This window comes from Melospiza georgiana, chromosome 3, assembly GCF_028018845.1.
Source record: "Melospiza georgiana isolate bMelGeo1 chromosome 3, bMelGeo1.pri, whole genome shotgun sequence".
In the NCBI taxonomy this organism is placed as follows: Eukaryota; Metazoa; Chordata; class Aves; order Passeriformes; family Passerellidae; genus Melospiza; species Melospiza georgiana.
Window position 1 is genome coordinate 83,167,315 of NC_080432.1, and position 22,956 is coordinate 83,190,270.

General features: G+C 40.0%; 1 protein-coding gene across 1 annotated transcript; it reads left to right on the forward strand.

Annotated features, from left to right (window-relative positions):
• Positions 1 to 4,381: 4,381 nt before the first annotated feature.
• Positions 4,382 to 21,539, forward strand: LOC131081785 (opsin-5-like). The gene is made up of 6 exons (XM_058021095.1): positions 4,382 to 4,541; positions 10,757 to 10,876; positions 14,916 to 15,086; positions 17,487 to 17,821; positions 19,975 to 20,210; positions 21,476 to 21,539. The coding sequence occupies exons 1-6, from the start codon at positions 4,397 to 4,399 to the stop codon at positions 21,537 to 21,539; spliced, it is 1,071 nt and encodes a 356-aa protein (XP_057877078.1). The 5' UTR covers positions 4,382 to 4,396.
• Positions 21,540 to 22,956: the final 1,417 nt, after the last annotated feature.

The following is a 22,956-nucleotide window of genomic DNA, read 5'->3' on the forward strand; positions in this document are numbered from 1 at the left end:
TGTCTTTTACTGACTCAGATAAAATTATTAATAGTTTTATTGTTTTTAACATAAGACAGCAGAAAATTATTTTATTATTCAACACAATTGATAGTGTTATCACTTTAGCTGTATTAATCTTTCAAATGAGCCCTACTGACTCTTTCTATGGGATGACTCTGGGTCCATGGATATCTTTTATTTCACTTTGCCATTTATCCCCTACCATTAATCTGCTTTTAGAAATAATTGCTACATTTGTCTGTGGGCCATCACTTTGGAAATAATATTTGACTTCTTGTGCTCTCTTGTCAAGTAAATGAAAGCATCCCTACCACAGTAACTTCCACAGAGGATTTTGACAGCCTCTGAGAATATTTCAGTTTCTGGGATTCCTATGGCACTACCTAGACACTGCTGTTTCCCATACTAAATAACTTTTGTCATTGAGCTACAACATGCTTTTAGTTTTTTCAGATTTTTTTTAATTGTTGGCATTAATATTTCCTTCATTTGCCTGCAAATTTACAAAAATGCTTTCCCCACTTCATACCACTTTGGCTGTCTTACATAAATGGGGTACATCCACTTTTGGCTGGCTAACATAGGTGCAGTGATTGCTTTCTTATTAATTTAGATTAATTACTAATTAATATTTCTTACTAGTTTAGATTCTTACTAACTTAAATTAAGGACTTCAAATTTTGCTACTATGTACCCATATTTGTCTAAACCCCATATAAGAGGACACAATAATTTGAACCTCGGTTGCTCCACCTCCCGTTTGTAGCTTCCCAAAATGTTTTAGGGGTTCCCAGGAACTTGCAAGAAATGAGGATTGGTACAAGCATGGATCATTTGTGTTTCTATTAAAATAATATTTTATATTCCCTACTGCTGACTCATTAACTTTTAGGAGCTGTGTATCAGAAGATTTATGACCTTTGTCAGGCATTTAATATTGTGATACCTTAAAAAACACAAGTATAAATAAAACCAACAGGGTTGGCAGTTCAAATCTTGGTTCCTGAAATAATGCATTTGTGAGAATGCACATCCCCTATGTTTGCTAGGCTTTGCCTACCAGTATGAAAGTTATCCCTCTCCACATTTTTTACTCAATATTTAGACACTAGATGCTGATTAGGATTATGGCTTTTCTTGACTTGGAATTATGAGGACTAATGATCAGTCCTGTTATTTACACAGTTTTCTGTCTTATGCACTCTAAAAGTGAGATTGATTCTGGATAAAGCTTTATTTTGGGGGGCACTGTTAATTCCTGTCTAATCAGGATGATGAACATCTTTTAAAGCCATAATCAAGTATTAACTCCCTGAATTATATGTCACTAACAGTTTTTGTATCAGTCAAGTAGAGTTGTTTTTTATCTTCTTATATCTGAAACTTATTCTTAATTCACCAGACATGATTTAAAATAATAAGAAAAGTTTGTGTATACACTTGGAAGTTAAACATTAATTGCCCCTTATTTTTGTTTAAAAATTTCAATCAATAATGTGTTTTCTCTGTTTAAAGCTGAGAGAAAGTGTTTCTTTTTCAGGAACTGGAGAGGATAGTTTTTCACAACATTAACATTTGCAAGCAGGTCAACAACTTATATCAAGTGAAGCAGCAAAATTTTCCATACCTAGGTGGACCACAGAGGGCTTTCTCCTGTCCCAAGGCTGTGCTTTGTCTGGCAAACCTGCACTTTGCTTTAGGGCAGATTAAAAAACCCAATGTCTGCACTTCTGGCTGGGTTTAGCTTACACAGAAGTTGAAATTTTCTATTTAAAGCTATTTTGTTTGTCCACTTGTACATAGCAAAATATTGTCCTTGTGAGCCACCTGATACTGACTGGAGTGGGAGATTCTGCTGTGGCTCAAAGGAGGATCATGCCCTTAAACACTCTGGTATTTGCATCAAACCCAAATTGTGCTGACAGGTCCCAGATGTGCTTTTCCATTTGCATCACTTCAGCCACCCACATGGTTCAAACACTCTGGCCACAGAGGCACCCTGCAAGCTGGGGGACAGAAAAGCATCAGGATCCTTTTAAAGGCCAGGTGGAACTGGATTGAGACCTGTGGCTTTGATAGGATGGACAGGATGATCCTGATTATTCCCCAGATTCATGCTTTAGTCCATCCTTTTGTACAAGACAAGGTCTTTTTAGACTGCCCAGGCTGTTGTACCAGAGTACCTGATCCAACCCAAATGGTTTCTCTGCTGTCTGAATCAGTGGATTTTTTTGTTTAAAAATTTTTAAAAAAAATTTCTCAGCCTTTTTCATAAAATTAAAAAAACCCCAAAAGACAATGAGGCTGGAGAACTTTTGAGCCATATGCCTGGATGATTTTTGTTCTCTCCCATTTTTGTTCTCTACTCTAGAGTAGCATGTGCCTTCATGGCTCAATCCCCTTCAATAAAATCTTTCTTTTTTCTTTTTTCAAAAGCTAGAAGGACAACAGGGAGAGGGTTGTGAGTGCTTCAGGTGTACATGAGTGTACCTAGCCACACAGGTCTGTTGTTGACAAAGTCTGCCTGTGTTCAAGATGCAGAAGAGAGAGCAAATGGATAAATAAAGAAATAATTTTTATTTCTCCTTTAGTCTCCCTCCAAGTTGGACTTCTGAGGGGAAAAATTTAGGGTTTCACAGCTTTTCCCATGTCCCACAGCAGAAGTTATGGAAGCCCTGAGTCAAGTGTTAAGTTCATGAGTGCCATTCCTGCCCCAGCAAGCACCAGCAAGATGAATTGGGGTGTCTGAATGCCCTAAACAGCTCCTGGCTGGGTGTTTCCAACATGGCAGAGATGTTTTTGTCTTATGCAGGAATTTCTCACTTTACATCCCTTCCATTGTCCTGAGGGATGACTTTCATAGGTGTTTGCCAGATTCCCGTTTTCCCCTTTATTAAATAAAGGGTTTTCCCCTTTATTAAATAATATAGTTTATTAAATAATAAAGTTATTTATAATAACTTTTTGGGCCTCAAAAACCCATTTCCACACAAAAGAAAATGGAAAAAAAACCCAACAAGCCTTTCTAGATGACTCTGCTATTTAATGCTCCTGCTGCTTCACAATTCCAATGGCCAATTGTTGTTTACAACTGTGGCCATGACAAGTTATTTGCATTGGAACACAACACCTAAGAAACTCTGAGGAGAATTTATGGATGTAGTTGTTCACTTAGCTGTAAAATTTGCAGAGGTGCCATCTGCAGACAAAGTGCCCCTCAGGATACAAAGAAACTGCTGGCACTGTCTTGCAGATGATTCCCAGTCTCTTGGCATTGTGAGGAGCAGGTATAGGTAAAGACAAGTAGCACAGACCCAGGTCCAGCTTTCCTCCAGTGCTGTCACTTCTCATGAGAAGGAACAGATCAGCCCCTGCCCCTCCTCTTCCCTTCATGAGGGCGTTAAAGACCCCGGTGAGGTCTCCCCTCAGTCTCGTCTTCTCCAGGCTGAACAGACCACATCATCTCAGCTGCTCCTCAAAGGCTTCTCCTCCAGACTCGGGTTTTGTGTTGCTGAAATGGCTCCCAAGGTATTAAAGAGTCTTTTTTCCCAGTCCTGCAACCTAAGAAGAAGTCAAGAATCCTCAGCTCTGGTTTTCAAGGTTGTTTATTCTCTCTTATCTAATACATTCTTTTTCTGACCTGCTGAGATCTGTCCAGCAGGTTGGGTTGAGGCACACTGACCACTCTTCTTTATACTAAGAACTATGTGTACATTATTTACAATTATTTTCCAATATCTATCACCTATGTTAGACAGTCTGTCTCTAAATCAATCCAAAAGTGCCACCATCACAGCAGAAGATGGAGGACAAGAAAAAGAAGAAGAACAAAACATGCCCAGATTCCTCTGTCTCACCTCTTGAACCCCCATTCTAAATCCCCAAAATTCTACTTTTTCACTCTGTGCTTAATTCACTATCATTCTATTCAAACCCTTGTGGGTTGTAAATCTTCACACAGTTGGTAATTTTTTCCATGGGTTAAAATCAAAGGCACAAGTGTCTTTGACTTTGACTCTGTGCCAGACTCTCTGAGCCCCCTGCCAGGGTCTCGAGCCCTCCAGGGCAGTCAGAGGAATGTCCTGGGTTCCAGCACTCCAGACCCTTCATCATCCTCGTGGTCTCCTCTGGACACTCTCTAGTAGCTCAATGCCTTTTTCCTGTTGTGGTCCCATGTAAATTATGATGTTCTTGGATAAAGTAAGTCATGACCCAAATCATGGCAGGATGCTTTATGTAAGTTTGAATGGTATCCTGAAATGCCCTGGGAAGTGTCAGGGCAGAATTGAAAATGGGAAGATGGATCCTGTGTATGAACAAAAATATCTTCACATTTTCTAACAGCAGGTGGGATCTGTTGCAAACTCTGTTCTTTTGTTTTTCAGGCACTTCAATGGACATGAGAGGGATGGCATCAGATCCTAGCAATTCTTCCCAGGAAGAATACATCCCACACTATCTCCAAAAGGAAGACCCCTTTGCATCAAAGCTCTCTAGAGAAGCTGACATCATAGCTGGCTTTTATTTGACAATAATTGGTAATGATTTTATATTTGGTCTTTGAAATATGACTGTGCTGCTGCATCCTTACAGCTCTCGGAAAAGAGGCAGAAACTGCTGTTCATTAGATGTTAATTACATATTTTTTCATACTAGAAAAAAAAATCTGTGAGGGAGGAGAGAAAATGTGTTAGAAATAGGTTGCCAACAGTTAGTATCAACAGATAATGCTGCTGCAGGTAGCCTGTAGTGACTAGCAGTAGATGTTCCAGCAAAAAATGAAGAAATATTCATTGTTTTTAATAAGATATAGGTTGCTACTCTGCAGTTTAATTTGTCCTTGGGCAGAATAGGGTTTCCTTCAGTATGAATTGTGGGTTTTATGGCCTGTTTTCACAGCCTGAGCACCCTCAGATGGGTTCATGTGACCCTTGCTCAGCTCCTGGCATCATCCGTCCTCTGTTACACATCATATTGAGCAATATTTTCTGCCTAGCACCCTGCCCATCCTTTTGTGTTGGAGTCCTTTACAAGGTTCAAAGTGACCTTGCAAGCAGAATAAATACAGTTATCTATTGGTTGGTGCACACTCATCATAGCTGAGACTGATTTTAAAGTATTCACATGCCAAGGAGTTATCATTCAGCAGGAATATGCTGGATTCTATTTCTTCCAGGGATAAACTGGACCTTATTCTTGATAATTTGCCTTCTTTATTTTGTGGAGGAGGGCAGAATTATGTCTTTTTGTATCCATATTTGCCTCAACACCTGAGAGAATGGCATGAAGCTGAGTAAGGGAGGTTTAGATTGGATATCTGGGAAAGGTTCTTCACCCAAAGGGTGGTTGAGTCCTAGAACAGCTCCCCAGGGCAGTGGTAACAGCACCAGCCTGACAGAAATAAAGAAATGTTTGGGCAAAGCTCTCAGGCACAGGGTGGGATTCTTGGAATTGTCCTCTGCAAGGAGGAGCTGGACTTTGATGATCCATGTGGGTTCTGTTCAACTCAGGCTATTCCATATTTTCTTCTCTTCTCTTCTCTTCTCTTCTCTTCTCTTCTCTTCTCTTCTCTTCTCTTCTCTTCTCTTCTCTTCTCTTCTCTTCTCTTCTCTTCTCTTCTCTTCTCTTCTCTTCTCTTCTCTTCTCTTCTCTTCCATTCTTCTTTATATATTTTAAGTTCCTTTATGCTTTATGGTCTTACTTCATGCAGTTTCTCACAGCTCAACAGCAATTTTTGCATTAAAACTGATCTGAGGACAGAACTGATTTACAAAAACCTGTGCTCCAGGTGTCAGATGCCTGAAGACAAGGCTGAATACAAGATGTACAGTGATTACTTGACATTTATTTCAGTTTTGATTCATTGTCTTGTTCAATGTGTTGTGCACAAAATACCAAGATCTGTCAGTCAGTCCTACCTTTGTGTTTCTTATTCACTGCTTTACAACCCCCCCTTCTACTCTGTCTTACTGCTTTTCTTCTGACTGATCTAATTAATGTAATGTTTTCCACAGTGGAGGTAGCAGAGTTTTTATTATTATTTTTCTTCTATTTATGTTTCTGTTTATTTCTCATTTCTCTTCTGCTTATGTCTTTATTGAAAAAAGAATTCAGAGCAGCAGAGGTGACAGGTCAAGCTGTATCTCAGTGCTGTTCTTGGTGTTCATGCACTGGTTTGTAGGTATCCTCACTTTTCACACATATATTTTTTTCTATTTCTCTGCAGGCAAAAGTTTTCACTGAACTGTAGAAAACAACACCCTTTTTGTGGTTTTTTTTACTTGGTTAAGTGAACTTAGCTTTAATCCCAGGAAATATGTCTGATGGTTGAATCTTCCCAATATACACTCTGTTGCCTTGTTATATTCACTGTATTTAGCGTAGATTTATCCTGTTCCAAAAATTACCCCTGTCAGGTGTGAAACATTTTGAACAACACAGGCATAATCAAATTAAGGCAAAGAACAAAAATAAAAAAATTCCAGTGAAAAGCCAAAAGCCAACCATAAAGGCTCAGAACAATTTTCTGAGCAATGTGAGGAAACTGAAATTATAATTTTAAAAGGTCTCATAGTAAATTTGATGTTGGACTTGTGAACTCATTGTATCCAGTGGCCCTGGTCAGGGTAGTTCTGCTGTTCCTGTACGTTTCTGTACACAACATATCCCACATTTAGCTCTAAACTAACTTAATTTTTAAAGTGTGTGTTTTGAAATGTATTTTGCTTGGTTAATTGCTTTGCCCTTGTGTGCATAACAAGGTTCACAAGTGGCTTTATTAGAGCTAATTATGGTCTTCCCATATCCATATAAGCGCTGTATTTGCATATTCCTTGGATCTATAGAATAATGATATAAGGAAAAAAACCTCTTCCCTGAAAGAATGGTTGAGCAAAGGAATGGGCTGCCCCGGGAATGGTGAAATCTTTAGCCCTGGAAATGTTCAGAAAATGAGTGGAGTTGTCACTTTGTGGTATGGTTTGGTGGTCATGGTGGTGTTCAGTCAAAAGTTGGACTTGATAATCTTGGAGGTCTTTTCCAACCCAAATGATTTTATGATTTCACATCTGTGTTTTTTTATTATGACTTGTGATTCAGACTGAACTTGTCACAGTTTTCCACTGAACTGCATTCCCTACTCCTTTGCAAGAAATTGTGGCCCCTCCTGAGGATGGCCTGTGGGGACACCCTGACAGCAGGGACAGGGGAGCAGGAGGTGGGAAGCCAGGGCTGGTTTTGTGCATCTTTTTGCACTTGAGCAGTGTAAGGTGCAAGTGAGTTTCAAAAAGGAGAAGAAGCTGAATAGTGAGTGAACAAGGCTGGATCTTGTCCTGCAGAGGTTTTAGGGTCAGACTGGGTGTACAGCTGAAGTATTCCAGTTTGAAATATAAAAATAATTGGTTTTTTGTCTTTGAAGGAAATCAGGAGTCTTGAATAGTCTGATAAATTCTATGTAAGTGCATGATCCTTTGTCCTGAGTAGTTAATTTCCACGTGTAGCTTTCTAATCATCTAGGACAAAAAATAAAATCAGACTATGCACATGGTTACGAGAATCCAATTCTTTTGTCTTTGTCACTCCTCCCACCAGGTTTTTCATCACTGCCTTGATTGATTCACTGTACAGCCAGGCAGGGTGACAAACTACTGAGCAGGGACCTGCTGGCTGCCAGCTCCTCTGAAACCTCTTGGCCAGTCACTATTGATCTACAAGCTGGTGTGCACACTTCCTCTGTTATGAAACAGCTTAATTGAAAACAAAATCCTGAACATTTTTTTTCTTTTTTTTTCATTTAATTTTCTCTAATGGTTTAGTGCCACTGTCAGGTTGGAGAAGTGCAAGTTTATTTCTCCATTTGGCTGCTTGTAAACACTTTCCCCTCTTGCTGCAGGTTTGTGTCTCAGCCTGGCTCTGTCTCTGCAGGTGTCACTTTTTTAGTTATCACATCCTTGGCTCTTGGTTTGTATATATGTAATGGTGCCATGTTGCCCTGGACAGTTCTCCTGGAAAAGAGCCTATTTTTAATATCTAAGAAGTCTTTTTTCCCTGTTTCCAACCTACCAGAGCTGGGAGTCTGCTCCAGCAAGGGCTTCAGCTGACTGCTGGAATGTCATTTCATAGCAGGAGAAATGGAGCATTAGATGCCTCACCTATGGAGATTATAGAATTTTGATCAAGGAGATAATAAAAGGTTCAGACAAGCAATTTTCAGATGCAGGCATAGACAAAAGGCAACAAATGATCAATGGATCCCTTCCAGCCATGGGATTGGGAGGTCAGTGGGTTGGGCTCTCTGAAACATTGATATTAATTATGAGCAGTGGTTTCAGAGCAGCTTGGCAATTTCAGAGCTACTTGGCTGAAAGACATGTCTCTCTAGACTGTCAGTCAGTTGAAAAAGATTCAGGAAAATGTCAAATGCTTTCAAAAGGTATTTCAAACTGGATGCTGGCACTCTAGTTATCCTAAATATCACTGGAGAGGAAAATGGCATTAAGAGAGAAAAGGATTAAAATATATGAAAAAATGCTCACAGCATTGAGATTCATTCACTCAGCTGTGAGGAAAAAAATTACTCATATGAATACCTCTATCTGCTTATAATTCAGATGAAATTTGCAGAGCCATAAGAGTAGGTTGTTCTTAGAATTTAATTCACCCTGAGTAAATAAAATCTAATGAGAAAACCCAAGATCAATAATAAGCCAGCTTTTGTTCTTCTGTTTATTTTGCAAAATAATACAGAAAACAATGCTGTCAATATAAAAATAAAAAGTTTGCAATGTGTTGCATTTAATGCAAAAAAATTCAAAATCAAACTATTTTTCTCCTGAGCTTGGTAAACTTTTGGTTCCTCAGTCACTCATCTTTCTTGATAAATAATTTGGTTTTAGCATCTGGGAGCCATTTCTCTGTCTGCCTCATGGATGTTCCCAGGTTGGGTTTGTTGGTTTCGTGGGGACAAGGCACCCTTGCAAGGGCACTGTGCCATTGATGGACCAGAGTAAATAACAAAGTACCCATTTAAATACTGGGATTATTTGTTACTGAATTGCCAAATTAATCACTAAATAATTAAATACCCATTTAATTACTGAATTAAATTTGCTGAGGTCTGGCCTGCCAGAAGACTCAGATGAAAATGATGTGGTATTCAAAGGTACCACATTTGGAGAGGGCAGCAGTGCCGGGGGGCTGGAGGGTGCTGGGGCCCTCTGGAAACAGAGATTGCCCCAGCAGAGCCCCTTGTACAAGGCAGCACAAAGGATGACTTTGATGCCTCATCAGCAGAGGAGAGCTGTTGATGACTTTTGTCATTTCTTTTGGTTTGTTCATGACTTTTTTGTTCATGACTTTTTTGGAGTAGTGTGAGGAGTTGGCCTCAGCAGGCAGCCAAGCACTCAGGACAAACCTCAGAGTGGGACAGGGAGGAAACAGGCAGAGAAAAAGCAGTGGAGATGAAGACAGGTGGGGATAAAGACAGGAAGATCCATTCTCAGTTATGCAGTGGGCAAACAGGCTCCTTTGAGGGAAATAAATTCAGAATCATGGAATCACAGAATGGTTTGGGTTGGATGGACCTTAAATATCATCTTATTCCAACTTTCATCACGTGGTTCCAACCCCCAAAGCTTAATGTTTATTTACTGATTTAGGTAGTGAGAAACAAAGGTATCAAACCTAAAATACTTATGGCAAACACCCTACCTCACCCTTTAAACCTAAAATATTTATGGAAAATACCCTTCCTCATCCTTTAAACCTAAAATACTTATGGAAAATGCCCTTCTTCACTCTTTCCTGGGCTGAACTTCTCTCCAACATTTCCCTCAGTGCTGTTGTAGGTCCCTTTTTTGAGGCAATGGCAGCACAGGAATTCTTTGCTCTTCATTCTTTTCTTCTGCACTTCCCTCCTTCTGACGCGTCTCCCCATATCTGGTGTGAGGCTCAGTGGGCCACGGTCCCTTTGGGATTTTCACCTTCTGGCTCCATGAGAAGGATGTTCTGTGCTGTCCTGTGTTTCCACAGCAAAACTCTCCCTCTGACCTTGAACTCTTTAAACATAAATTAGTGAAGACACGCTTTCTTTAAGGGAACTGGAAACACTACAATTTTCTGTAGTGGTGTGATTAATTCCATGGCAGATGCACACTTGCAGAGCTGTGAGTCCTTGGGTGATGACATGGAGAAAAATATATCAGCCAATTCCACCCCTGGAAGTTAAAATCAGATTAATCAGATTTATTTTATAATTTTTCTTTCTTATGATAGAAATAAATTCTGATGTAATATTTAAGATTTGATATTAATATATTAACTGGAAATGTATCCCTTAACATCTGATTGGAGTGTTTAATAAAGTTGAAATTGGTCAGATTCTGGTTCCTGTGATTACAAAGAGCTGAATTTCATTCTTGTGGCTGTATAAACCTTTGGGTGAGAATTGTCAGGGCAGAGGGATTCTGGGGTTTCTGCTGTGAGCATTCAGTCTGTGTCTGTGCAGGCTCAGCTGGTGAAAGCAATGCCCTCCTGCAGAGGGAAAACAGCATTTTCTGTGGGAGGGATGTGTCTGCAGTCAGGTCTGTGAGCTGCACAGTGAAAATGAGGGGATCACCTTTCAGGGTAAAATGCCCAGCCTTAGGGACCACAAGTTCAGGCTGAAAATATCAGGGAATTTCACAAGGAAGATGGAGTATTGCTGATTTTGAGGGTGATTCTAATTTGAATGTTATTCTATTTTCCATTTTTACAGGGATCCTTTCAACTCTGGGAAATGGGTATGTTATTTTTATGTCCTCAAAGCGAAAAAAGAAGCTGAGACCTGCTGAGATAATGACTGTTAATTTAGCAGTGTGTGATCTGGGAATTTCAGGTAATTTCATGTTTTTGTTTTCCCTTGTTTTTACCATTCTGCCTGGCAGCAGCAAGAGACATTCCTCTGCAAGTCATGGGAGCATCAAATGCCTTTTGCTGCAGATATTTCTGCTCTATTATTTGCATGTAAATAATAGGGGAGGATGAAAAACAACATTCCTGAACAACTTGATGGGAAGAAATGAACAGTACAGAGGAAAAATTAGGGTTGATTTTATCAAACAGGCAGAGATCCTGTTCACCCCAGCACTGGGCAAGTCTCCAAAGGCAGCTGCCATGTGCACCCTGGCACAATAACCACAAAACAGCTCAGTATTACAGGTGCAGAAAATGATGTTTTTTTTGCCATAGGGTGAATAGAATGGATCTAAATGCCTCAAAAATACAAGTTTAGCCAAATAATTGGAAAATGCCAGTGGCCATCAGCCCTTCAAAGCTAATAGTTTTTTCTCTAGTGGCCATCCTCCTTTGTCTCTGTATCAAACATTTGTGTCAAACTGTAGAGCATGAGCCAACTGGGAGGATTTTAATTTCAACCCCACAGTCTGGATGTCCTGGCATTGAAGGAGGGAGCTTTGGAGAGGTTTATCCAGAGCTGCAGAGATGGTTGTTTTGGCTCTTGACATGAGACTGATTCAGCTGCACACAGGGAAAGGGCTGGATGTCCTTTAGAAAAGGATATTTTGGATGGCAGACAATCCAATGGGCATCAGGACCCAGCTGACCATGGGATCTCCCCAGTGCCATAGAAATGGAATTATATTCCCATGCTTGCAGGGTCATCTGTCCCCTGTGTGTTGAATAAACTGAGACCTCTGCCCTCAGCCCCACTGCACCCTTTTCCTACCATTGTCTCTGCCAGATGCTTTGGCCCTCATCTAAACTTCAAAAATATCACTGAACAATATAAAATGATGTCTCCCAGCCTCCCCTGATGCTTTTTTGAACTCTCACAGCACAAGACCAAAGATCTGCTCATCCCTGCAGATTCCAGTGGTTTTGGTCAGTAAACGTGGATTTTTGAAGGAAATATCAATTCAGTATAAGAAAGATGTTAGTATAAATATCACTGCTACCACACAGAGAAATCCCAGCTATTTCTTTGGCATTTCTGACATGGACACACTGCTTCCATCTCTCAACCCTTAGAAGTTAAGGAAAAATCCCAGACTGGCTTTTACCTCTCCTGTGATATTCCAATTTTCTTTGTGTTTTAAGAATCTGTATTCTAAGGCTCATATTAGTCACTCCAATGAGAAGGAGTCTTTCAGGAGAATTTCCCCAGCTTTATATTCTGAATTTTGCCCAGTGAATCTGTGTCTGCCCCATCCCTGGAAATGTCGAAGGCCAGGTAGGGTGGAGCTTGGAGTAACCTGGGATAGTGGAAGGTGTTGGATTGGAATGAGATGGTCTTTAATATTTCTTCCAACCCAAAATATCCTGTGATTCTATGATTGGATGCATTTCAACAGGTTATGGTTAGGATGCAATATCTCCTAACCATAAAAACTGTGTCCCAACTGCTCAGACTACAGCTTGTTTGGGACCCCTCTTAGTGTGAGGGCTGGAGATGTCTCTGTTATGGTCTGTCACCAGTGCACCACTTGGTCACCTTTCTTCCTTCCATGGGGATCTCAGTCTATCTGGGGTTTACATTTTGGAATTAAAAATAGTGATTCCCAGAGCCATGCTTGGTTTTCTCTGTTCTCTAATCATTTTTATTTATTTATTTATTTGTTTAATTAATGGAAGGTGCTAAGTTGAGAAATGTGATGGGTTCTGTCTGCTGGACAAACTGAAGATAGAATTTTTTTTTACAAAATTTTCATATTTCACACGCTTATCTTAACAACTTTTTGAAGAGTTCTGCTTCCTGCAGATTTCCACAGGGTGGCACCAGCCCCTTGTTCAAAGCTGCATCAGACTGATTTTGCACTGGCACCGTGCTCGGGGCTGCTCCCAGTCCTGCTGCTGAAGGGAAATTTGATTTGGTGCAAAGAAATGTGTCGGCCTTTAAAGCTGTCAGTCACTTACATGCCTAAGAGTTGCTGACTTGATTGTTAGCCCATAACCTAGACCTTGCCATATTTAATGTTTTTCTTGAAACCTTAATCACTGAGGTCAGCCTTTGCTTGAAAAATTAAAAATTGAGAAAGGCACATCATACACTGACCTGAGCACATCCTGCAGGTCCAGGCAGAACTTTTCTTACAGGCTTAGGCTAATCCAAAAATACCTTTTGTAAAAATGCATCTTATTTTGAAGGGTTTTCAATCCTGATGCTTTTGGCATGGAAGACGGAGCAAAGGTACTTTTCTGCAAGATCCGGTTTTGAAGAAATGTGTTAATTTTCTGTTAAGAATGAAAAGAGAATTCATGGTATTTTGTCAGTTCAATGTGAAATTGAATGTTTTTGGGTAAAAGATCACTTCAACAGAATAGAGATTTTTGTCTTGGTTTCTATGAATAGGTTACCTTGTGGGAAATACAGTTTGCAAAGTCATTTTTGCCATCTCCATAAACCAATTCTCTGAGCTTCTATGACATTACAGACACTGGTTCAGTCAGGGAAACCAGCCCAGGGAAGCTGAGGTGTTTTCAAATCCTTGGGGTGCTCTGGCTGTTCCTGTGCAGGAAGGAATACAGTCACAGGGATGCGGAGTTCAATATTTAATGTTGTTTGAATGTTGCAGTTGGAATGTTCAGGCCTGGGAGAATTTAAGATCAGTCTGGTAAGTAAAACTGTAGTGTTTGGAAAACAGATATTCCTAGATTGTAATTTTTTTGAGTTTTCTGTTCCATTAAAGTTGTTTTATTTTCTTTGCCTAATTAAGACCAAGAGAGGTAATAATTGGGACAAAAAAAGGGAGATTTCCAACTATACAATTAAAATTTTCAAACTTTCTCTTTGTCACAATACTTACAGAGAATATGAAAAATTTAAATTTGCTTTAAGGTGAGAATGGAATATCATTTCACCAAACTTCACTTCATCCATAATTCATTCATAACTCACTTTTACCTGTGGAAGAATGAGATAAAGTGCCACTAAGAGAAAGTCTCAAAAATAGTTACTCATTTCCCATCTCTTTGGGGAAGCTCAGAATATTTTGATATCTGTGTGCAGTGGCATGTTGGGAGACACCAAAGAAATGTGTGGTGTGGAGAGGAGCTGAAATCACTTCTGTGGCTCAAGTCTGCATCTTTCCTTCCCACCCAACACTTTACCTCACTGTGTATCCTACTGCTGGGCTTTGACAGGTTTGAAGAAGTCCTTTTAGAAGGCACATTTCTTTACCTTGTGCTTGAAGACACCTAATTGGCTGGGTGTCTTCACCTAGCCTACCTCTACTACAGGGTTGCAGACTAAGTAGATTTGTGCTTGTTTCAAGCTCTGACTTACCATCACCCATCCTGTTTACGTGTTGGCCTGTGGACCTAACACATACTCTGAAGGTTTCATAATGAGGAGAGCCTGCCCATGACTGCTTCCAGAGTGTTGGTTTGCCTCTGGTTCCTGTGGTTTGTAGTACAGTCCCTCTTTCCAGCCCTTCTGCAGGTTTGGTTCATCCTGCCTCATCACTGGTGCCATGGGATCCAGCCACAGCTGTCTGAGGCTCAGTCCTGTGCATGGGGTGCTCACAAGCCAGGGAATCACAGAATGCTTTGGATTGGAAGGGACCTTAAAGACCATCTTGTTCCAACCCCTGCCATGGGCAGGGACACCTTTCAGTGTACCAGGTTGCTCCAAGCCTCATCCCACCTGGCCTTGAACACTTCCAGAGATGGAACATACACAGCTTCTCTGGGCAACCCATGACAGCGACTCACCAACCTCAGAGTAAAGATTGTCCTCCTAATATCCCATCTAAATTTACCCTCCAGCCTAAAGTCATCACCTCCTCTGTCTGAAGCCCTTTTGAGCACTTTTATGGGTATTAGTTTTTGCAAGGGAGAGGGTTTGCCTTTCTGATAAAAGATGATTTTCCCAAGGATGTGGTTTATCAGTGGGCTGACATTCTCTCCTCCTTTTGAAGTTGTAGGCAAACCCTTCAGCATCATCTCCTTCTTCTCCCACCGCTGGATGTTTGGGTGGATGGGCTGCCGCTGGTATGGGTGGGCTGGATTCTTCTTTGGCTGTGGGAGCCTCATCACCATGACAGCTGTCAGCCTGGACAGGTACCTGAAAATCTGCCACTTGTCCTATGGTAAGACAAATATGTGTCTCCGTATAGATGACTGTATTATCTATGACTGTGGAAAAGCTGTATTAAGTGCTATAGTTTACTACACTGAAGTAATTAGGCTCTTCAGAATACTTCTTATAAATATAGAGGGAATACACAGAGGAGAGAAACATTTGCATGATCCAAGAAATCCCAGTTAAATTCATTTTGCTGGACATAACACCCTCACTGTTGTCCTTCTGCTGTCTGCTTAAGCCATGAACTTTTGTAATCCCTTCTAGATAAATCACTTTATGTCCATCAAGGCCTATCTGCATTAACAGATGCAAGTAATGTGCATATTACAGGGTGTTATGGACCAAAACATAAAAATATTCCTTATTGAATGCCTAAATTCCTCTGTGGCGTGTGGCAAGCTATTTTAAGCACCTAAGAGATTTGGAAGGGCAATAAGTCATAATGAGAAATAGTCTCTCAAATATGGAAATGGAACCTGAGAGGAGGAAATAAATTTTGCAGTGTAAGGTGTTACCACCATATCCATCAGTATCTTGTACCTCTGGAATATGATGTATTATATGCTTAATTCTTTCCAGATAAATGATATTGTCACAGTATAGAAAAGATGTTCCTCTTGCATTATAAGGGACTAAATTCACATCCAAACACAGGGAATGCTCAAGGTGACTTTACAGGTAATAAAGACCTCGCCCATGTGACTTGAGGGACACCACAGATTTCTTTATGATGACATGAAATATTGATCATGTTAAGCTGTAAGGAAGGTTGGCAGATAGGAAGGGTAAATAAGCCAGTCTGTGCAAGCAGATAAAGCTGTGGTACGGTGCTGAGATGTGCTGTCACAGGCCCCTGTGTGTCCATACTTTTACCCTAAATGGGAGTGCAGGGGGGGGTCTCCTTAGCTGGGTGCTAGATACACCAATAATATTAAGCAGGATTTCAGTTTTTTCTATTGAAATCTTATCAAAATAATTCAGTGGCAACCCAAATCACAGACAATGTTTCACAGGCTTGGAGAGCTGAAGTGAATATTTCATGGCTGGCTGCATTTGTGCCACCAGCTGTGGTCATCTTAGTTCATGAGAGAGAAAACTCTTCAAAACCCTTGTTCGCAAGGGCTCTGATCACAGATCATGGTGGTCCATAAAAAATGATGGAGAGCAATAAACAAACATGTTTATCATGCTCAGTCTAGGTGGTTAAAAATGTTTCTCTTTCAATAGTTATGCTATTGTTGCTTTGTTTTTCCACTCCTGAACACAACAAAGCACCTTTCTGTCTCTCAGCCATCATATATGAATACATCATTCGTCAGGCAATGTTCATTTTCCTTCCAGTGATCCCGACATGTAAAATCAGCTGGAAAGGGACACATCCAAATTAAAGGCGTTTCTTTGCTTTGGTTTTCTTTTAAATCACTCTGAAACCCTGAAGAAATCTCCTTAATGTTAGTGTGAAGTGAGTGAAAAATCCCCTGTGAGTCAGAAACTACAAACGAGTTGGGGGTTCCAAGACGGAAGGAGATGTTATGTTATATGTTATGTTACATAATATTGCAAGTTTCTGCAAAAATGAAAGATTTAAATTTGTTAGTCCTATCTGAATCCTACATATTGAACATGTAGATGGTGATGAAAACTGTGCAAACTGAAACCTTTTCTAGATGAATTAGAGCTGTATGCAAGATGAGCAGAGAGGCAAGGTTCTAATCTCCAGGAGTTCTATTTGCGTTTTAAAAGGCAATGACACATGAAAACACATATTACAGATACTTCTGACAGGATACATATGGTGATTTTCTGCACTGGAAAAGAATGAGAAAATAAAATTAAATCTTAGATATCTTATTTCCACTGTAAAACCTTGTTTTTCAGTCTCTGAGTTTGAGCTTTAGTCAGGCAGCATAGGAGAGAAAGAACAGGAAAAAACCTAAGGTACATTAAAGAATTGGAATTACTGGACAAGATTCCTCTGACTGTTGTTGGGCTGGTTGTTTGGATTTCTTTACTTTGGACTCTTCTCAGTTGTAATTCATCACAAATTAAAGCAAAGATCTGAAATAAGGATGGGTGGAGCCTTCTATGTGAGTGTGCCTTTGTCTTCATGAGGCACAAGGTGAGCTCAGGGTCACTATGGACACCTGGAAAGAGCCAAGATGAACATGACAGAGTTGTCAAACAATAAAAAAACCTCACATTTCACAGAATCATAGAATGGTTTGGGTTGGAAGGGACTTCAAAGACCATCCAGTTCCAAAGGCCCCACAGGGAGAGCTTCCAGGAGAGCAGATTGCTCACAGCCACATCCAGCCTGGCCTTGAACCCTTCCACGTGACATGACAAATTCCATGGTGCCAAACACATCTGGACATGAACTTGTAACTCTTGAATTTTCCTCCAGGTACCTGGCTTAAGAGACACCATGCATTTATCTGCCTGGCAATAATCTGGGCCTATGCTACGTTCTGGGCTACAGTGCCTTTTGCTGGGGTGGGGAACTATGCCCCCGAGCCCTTTGGGACCTCCTGCACTCTCGACTGGTGGCTGGCACAGGCTTCAGTGGCTGGACAGGTTTTTGTTCTGAGCATCCTTTTCTTCTGCCTCCTGTTCCCAACTGCAGTGATTGTGTTTTCCTACGTCAAAATAATTTTAAAAGTCAAATCATCCACCAAAGAAGTTTCTCACTACGATACCAGGATTCAGAACAGCCATATACTTGAAATGAAGCTGACCAAGGTAGGTAGGAACATTTTCCTCAGTTTGCTGTGTTGGGTCTTAGAAGCAGATTTGAAGATAACACAATGCTCTGAAGGTGGTTTTTGTAGCTTTCTCCTCTGTTACTGTCAAGATGGGGAAAAAATAGGGGTGGAAATATAATTCAGTGATTAGGCCACTTGGGTCCCTGAGATCATGATCCACTCTGAAACTCTGCCACAGCTTTCCCCTATGACCTTACAATCTCCCTGTGGCCCTGCTCCCCACCATAAAACACACTTTGCTTTCAGAAACAGTTGTAAACAGTAATTTAAGGTGACTGATGTGCTTTATAGGAATTATAACAGAAAACAGAGAGTGGATTATTGTAGCAAGGAAATAAAACTTTCAGACAGTTTACGTTCCTCTGTTAATGAAGATATAAACCAAAATTGGTCCTGTGACACTGCAATTGTTTTTATGCAAATAATTTATCAGTTAGGCTCAGCCATGAACTGCTGATAAAAATGCACTGAATTGCTAAAATTAATTTTCCATCTCAGACCATATCCTGTTTTCCCTTTCTGATTGAATCTATTTTCTGTTTGGCAGTGGTGACTGCCACGATCCTTGATACTGGTTATTGTGCCAGGAAATCTCTCAAAATAAAGGCTTATATTGAACAAAATCAGATTCCTTAGCTGTAAAAGATTCACCAGCCTCTGTAAGACATGCCAAGAGTGAGACAAGCAGCAAGTTTTGCTTGGCTGATCAAATTTTATTACAATTTTTCTGAGTTGAACTGAGAGTTATATAACATGCAGCAATAAGGGACATTATGTCTAAACATATCTGAAAATCTCAGCTATGTACCTGCCCAGCCAGTGCTGCCAGTACAGCTGGTACAACTTTCACTTGCCTTTCAAAAGGATGCTTCAAATTGTTATGTTTTTTGGTGGTTATTCAGCAAATTTCCTTTGAAGAGCAATGGAAACTTTTGATTTGAGCCTGCAGGTTTGTTTTTTTTTTTTTTTTTCATATTGGAAGGATCATGTAAAAATTCAATGTTATCTGAGTTGCAGCACCAGTAATTTTTCCTCCTGTCTTGGATTTACACTGGAGAACATATTGTTGGGGTAAATATAAATATGGAAAATTCGTTTCCCTTATAATCCATTTGACTCCACAGCACAAACAGGCTGTGTTTGACATCCTTGGCTCACCTGCACTGTTTCTTCAGTGACAGACAACAAAAACAACAGGCTACAGGAAAGGCTATGCAATGTCCAAACCCCTTGTGCCTTCTGGTGATTTTTTTTTTTTTTTTTGGTATTCTAATCCTGCTAATCGCCTTATTCCAAATGAGTGCCCATGTGCCGCTGCCCGTGTGGATGCAGCACTAAGCTGTCAATGGCAGCAGTATAAAGGCAGATGTTTTTCAGGATGTATGATGGCATGGCATCATTTGAAGTGATATCAGGCTGTGACCGAGTGCAGACAGGCTGGTTCAGGTAAAGTATACAAATCACAGATTTTGGCCCCAAACAATTTTTCTTTGGTATTTATGCTAAACTGTCTTATGGTTACATTTTTTTACGTTATAAGGAGGTCACTTACTAATTTGTCAGGAACTCATTTATCAGAACTAAAATATTTAACATAAATTTGTGTTTTAAAGTATTTACATATTCTAATGGAGTGAAAATCCATGATTTGGGTTAGGAGGAATAAATCTAGACATTTTACAAGCATTCTCACTCTCAGGTAAATTCCCAATTTTCAAAAGATCTTTTTTCGAGAACCTTCACACTTTGCTATTGTCAGTTTATTATCCTAAAAAGGAGATTCTGCATTTTGAAAGGAATCCTCTCTTTAAATAATTTGAATTCAATACCAAGCTATTATTATTTTCTGAAATCTCATTTGGTTTCCTCATATTTAGCCAGACTTTACTGCATTTTTAAAGGTCTGGTAGCAGACTCATTAACTGCTCTGTGTCAGGCAAAAGAAACACAGGCACGAGATAAAGAGACAGATTTTCTTCATATTGCAAATTTACATGAAGAAGCAAGTCATCATTTTTCATTTCCATTCAGTGGAATGTAACTCCCTTGCACTCTGCCTAGCTCTGTGCTGCTCTGCCAGTGTCTGACTGTTGTGGACAAACCCTGCTGTCTCTTTTCTGCTCTCACAAGGTGGCAATGTTGATCTGCGCAGGGTTCCTCCTTGCCTGGATCCCTTACGCCGTGGTCTCCGTCTGGTCGGCCTTTGGACGGCCCGACTCGGTCCCCATCCAGTTCTCAGTGATCCCAACACTGCTGGCAAAGTCAGCAGCCATGTACAACCCCATCATTTACCAGGTCATTGATTGCAAGTTTGCCTGCTGCCGCCCGGGAGGGCTGAAGGACAAGAGCTCTTTGAAGAAATCAAGGTAATTTCTTCTTTGGGGAGTGGGATACCTTTGAGAACACCATGTTCCAAAAAGTATCAAAATAAGATCCTACATGAATCACAGCTCATTGAATCTTATTTCTTGTGTTTGACCATGACCATTTTGATTTGGGATTTTTCTTGCCATGAGAATTTGTAAAGAGACTGTAGATGTATAAGGAGAAGAAAGAAGACAGTCCTTACTTTTAGATCCAGCTGCAACTCCATTGATATAGTTTGGAAAAAGAGTCCTATTGGTTTAATGGGTTTTGGATCAATCCTCTCTTCCTAATCCTTTTCTTTCACATCATCATATGAGTTTCCTCCAGAAGGTGTTGATGATCTCTATTGCCAGTGAAGAAAATGGAAGAGAATTGTGTTAATTCCTTCCACAATTAGCCTGTTAATACTATACATTTCAGCCACAGAATCAACAGGGAGAGACAGTAGTTCTTCAGTGACCCTCCAGGTACCGTTCATACCAAAAAACCCCACCTCAAACCAGACAAATCCAAGTGTAATTATCTCATAAGAAAGTCTCAATTTTTATAACTTACAACCCTCAGGCAAAGTTTGTGCTGCACACCTGTGCAATCCCTGAAAACACTAATTATGCACTTAGGGGAAAAGTGTAGTTCTGTATTATGCCAGACAAGTGCCTTACTTTTGTGGTTGAACAATGAGATAACAATGGATGTTAATCTGACAGGGTAGACTATCACAAACATCATAGGACACATAAGTGACTGTGAAACAATAGAATTCCAGTAATTTACTCCAAAGGTCTAAAACATATATGCCTTGACAGAAACATGAAGGACAATTTTATCATTCATATTATTGCCCTACCAATTCCAGCATTTTTGGTGTGTTGCTCAGTGAGCTCAGTCAGTCTTGAGTGTCCACAGCTTCTTGTAGCAGATCATTCCATAATCTTGCACTGAGATTTATTTCATGTGCAGAACATACAGAGTTTATATATGTTGTAAATGTCTGAGGTGTTGAATTTATAGTTTGCCAAAATCCCTTCTGCAGTGTTAGTCAAATGGGACACATATTCAAAGAGCCTTCTGTGGATTTTTGGTAGCTGGATTTGTGTTTAACATCTGAAGGTCTTACCCAATCTCTCTCAAGCTGAATGCAAGGTGGCTTCTCTAGGCCTGTGCAAAAAAAAAAAAATGATCTGGAGGAATCACTTCCCAGAAGTAGGAACTTAATTTCCACCTTGGTGTGACAAAATGACCATTGTACCCTCTCTGCCCACAGGACATACACAATATCTGCACACAGGGACTCCACAGCCATGAATGAAACCCAGCTGGAAGCTTGAGGGCTCATCTCACCTACAGCAAATGAAAATCTGGTGACAAACAACCCTACTGGCTCAAGTTCCTCTTTCTGTAAATGAATTACAACATGGTGACAGGTTTATTTTACTCCCTATTCCTATGTACAATGTACAGTTCTTTTCATCCTGACCAAAATAGTGCATTAGAGTTGGGCAAACATTCTAAGTACTGAAAGGAAGAAGAAACAGAGAAAATTTGTGTTTATTAAAAATTTTCCTTCACTTGAGATGCTTTAAAATGGCCTTTTTTGTTCTTAGCACTAACAGAAATTATATTCTGGGCAGTATTTTCCCTGAGGGGAAGGAAAGTATTCATAAAGACCAGTTTCAGTTTACCAAAGCTAATCTCCCTAAATTCCTGCTGCAGTCACTGGAGACCTGGAGCATGAGAGAAAGGATTCCTTTGAGGAAAAATCTGAGTCAGAGCTTCATGTCTCAGGGCTCTGAATTGCACAGTGGGGAAACATTAGCTGACTGGATTTCCCTGGTGAGCATCTTCCCAAATCAAGAGGCTACAAACTGTGTTAAACCCACTTTGACTTCAGTCCTTCAATACTTAGAAATATTTTGATTTTAGTCATGGCAAAGTCAGAGGTGCCACATTCATACACAGGATCTCTTTATGAGATACAGAATAACAAATCTTTACTCAATTGTAAATGAGAGGAAAAAGGTCTCTTGCTCAAATTGTAGATTCATCTAGGAGTTATAACTTTGTAATAAAAAAGCAGAACTGAAATGAAGTCAGCCCAAGCTAAACTGAGCAAACCAACATTTCACACATTTTTATCATTCTCTGGCCAAAATTGCAATGAAATATGATGGCAATAAGCGGAAACATTTTTCACTGTGTATTTTACTAATCACAATTCTTTATCAGATCAATTAATGAGATATAAAATGGCAAAATGTTCCTCAATCCCAACCATGAAACTAGATTCAAAACTGGTGTGTTTGTGAGAAGGGTCACAGTACTGGCAACAGAGGAGTCTTTCCAAAGTGCAGCTGCAGATTAATTTTTAAACACTCAGTCCTGGAAGGATGAGGATTAGTAACTACTTGAGAGAACAAAGTTCTGCAAGTTCCTAATGCTTTCAACGGAAAAACAATGTGTCTTGAGATGACCTGCAGAGTAAGGCAGCTGAAACAGTTGTGTGGGATAGGAGACACAATTAATCCTCGTGTGTCCTTTTTCTCCTGTGGATTTGTCTTAAGGTGAAGGTATCACTATGGATCAAAAATTAGCATTTCAGTAAAAGCAGATTTTTAATGGTTAAAAAGATGATTTTGATGTTTATGTGTAATTTCTTCAAGAATGATATAATTCTATGAAAAATAAGTTAATTGCAAATCAAAGAGACTCCCACACAGATTTATGCTGACTGTTAAAAAAACCCGA

Bases quoted from the DNA above. Each gene is read 5' to 3' on its own strand.
- LOC131081785 (XM_058021095.1), top strand. From the start codon at position 4,397: ATGGACATGAGAGGGATGGCATCAGATCCTAGCAATTCTTCCCAGGAA. The intron at 10,877-14,915 runs GTAATTTCATGT...CTCCTTTTGAAG, and splicing joins GTGTGATCTGGGAATTTCAG to TTGTAGGCAAACCCTTCAGC. The intron at 15,087-17,486 runs GTAAGACAAATA...ATTTTCCTCCAG, and splicing joins AATCTGCCACTTGTCCTATG to GTACCTGGCTTAAGAGACAC.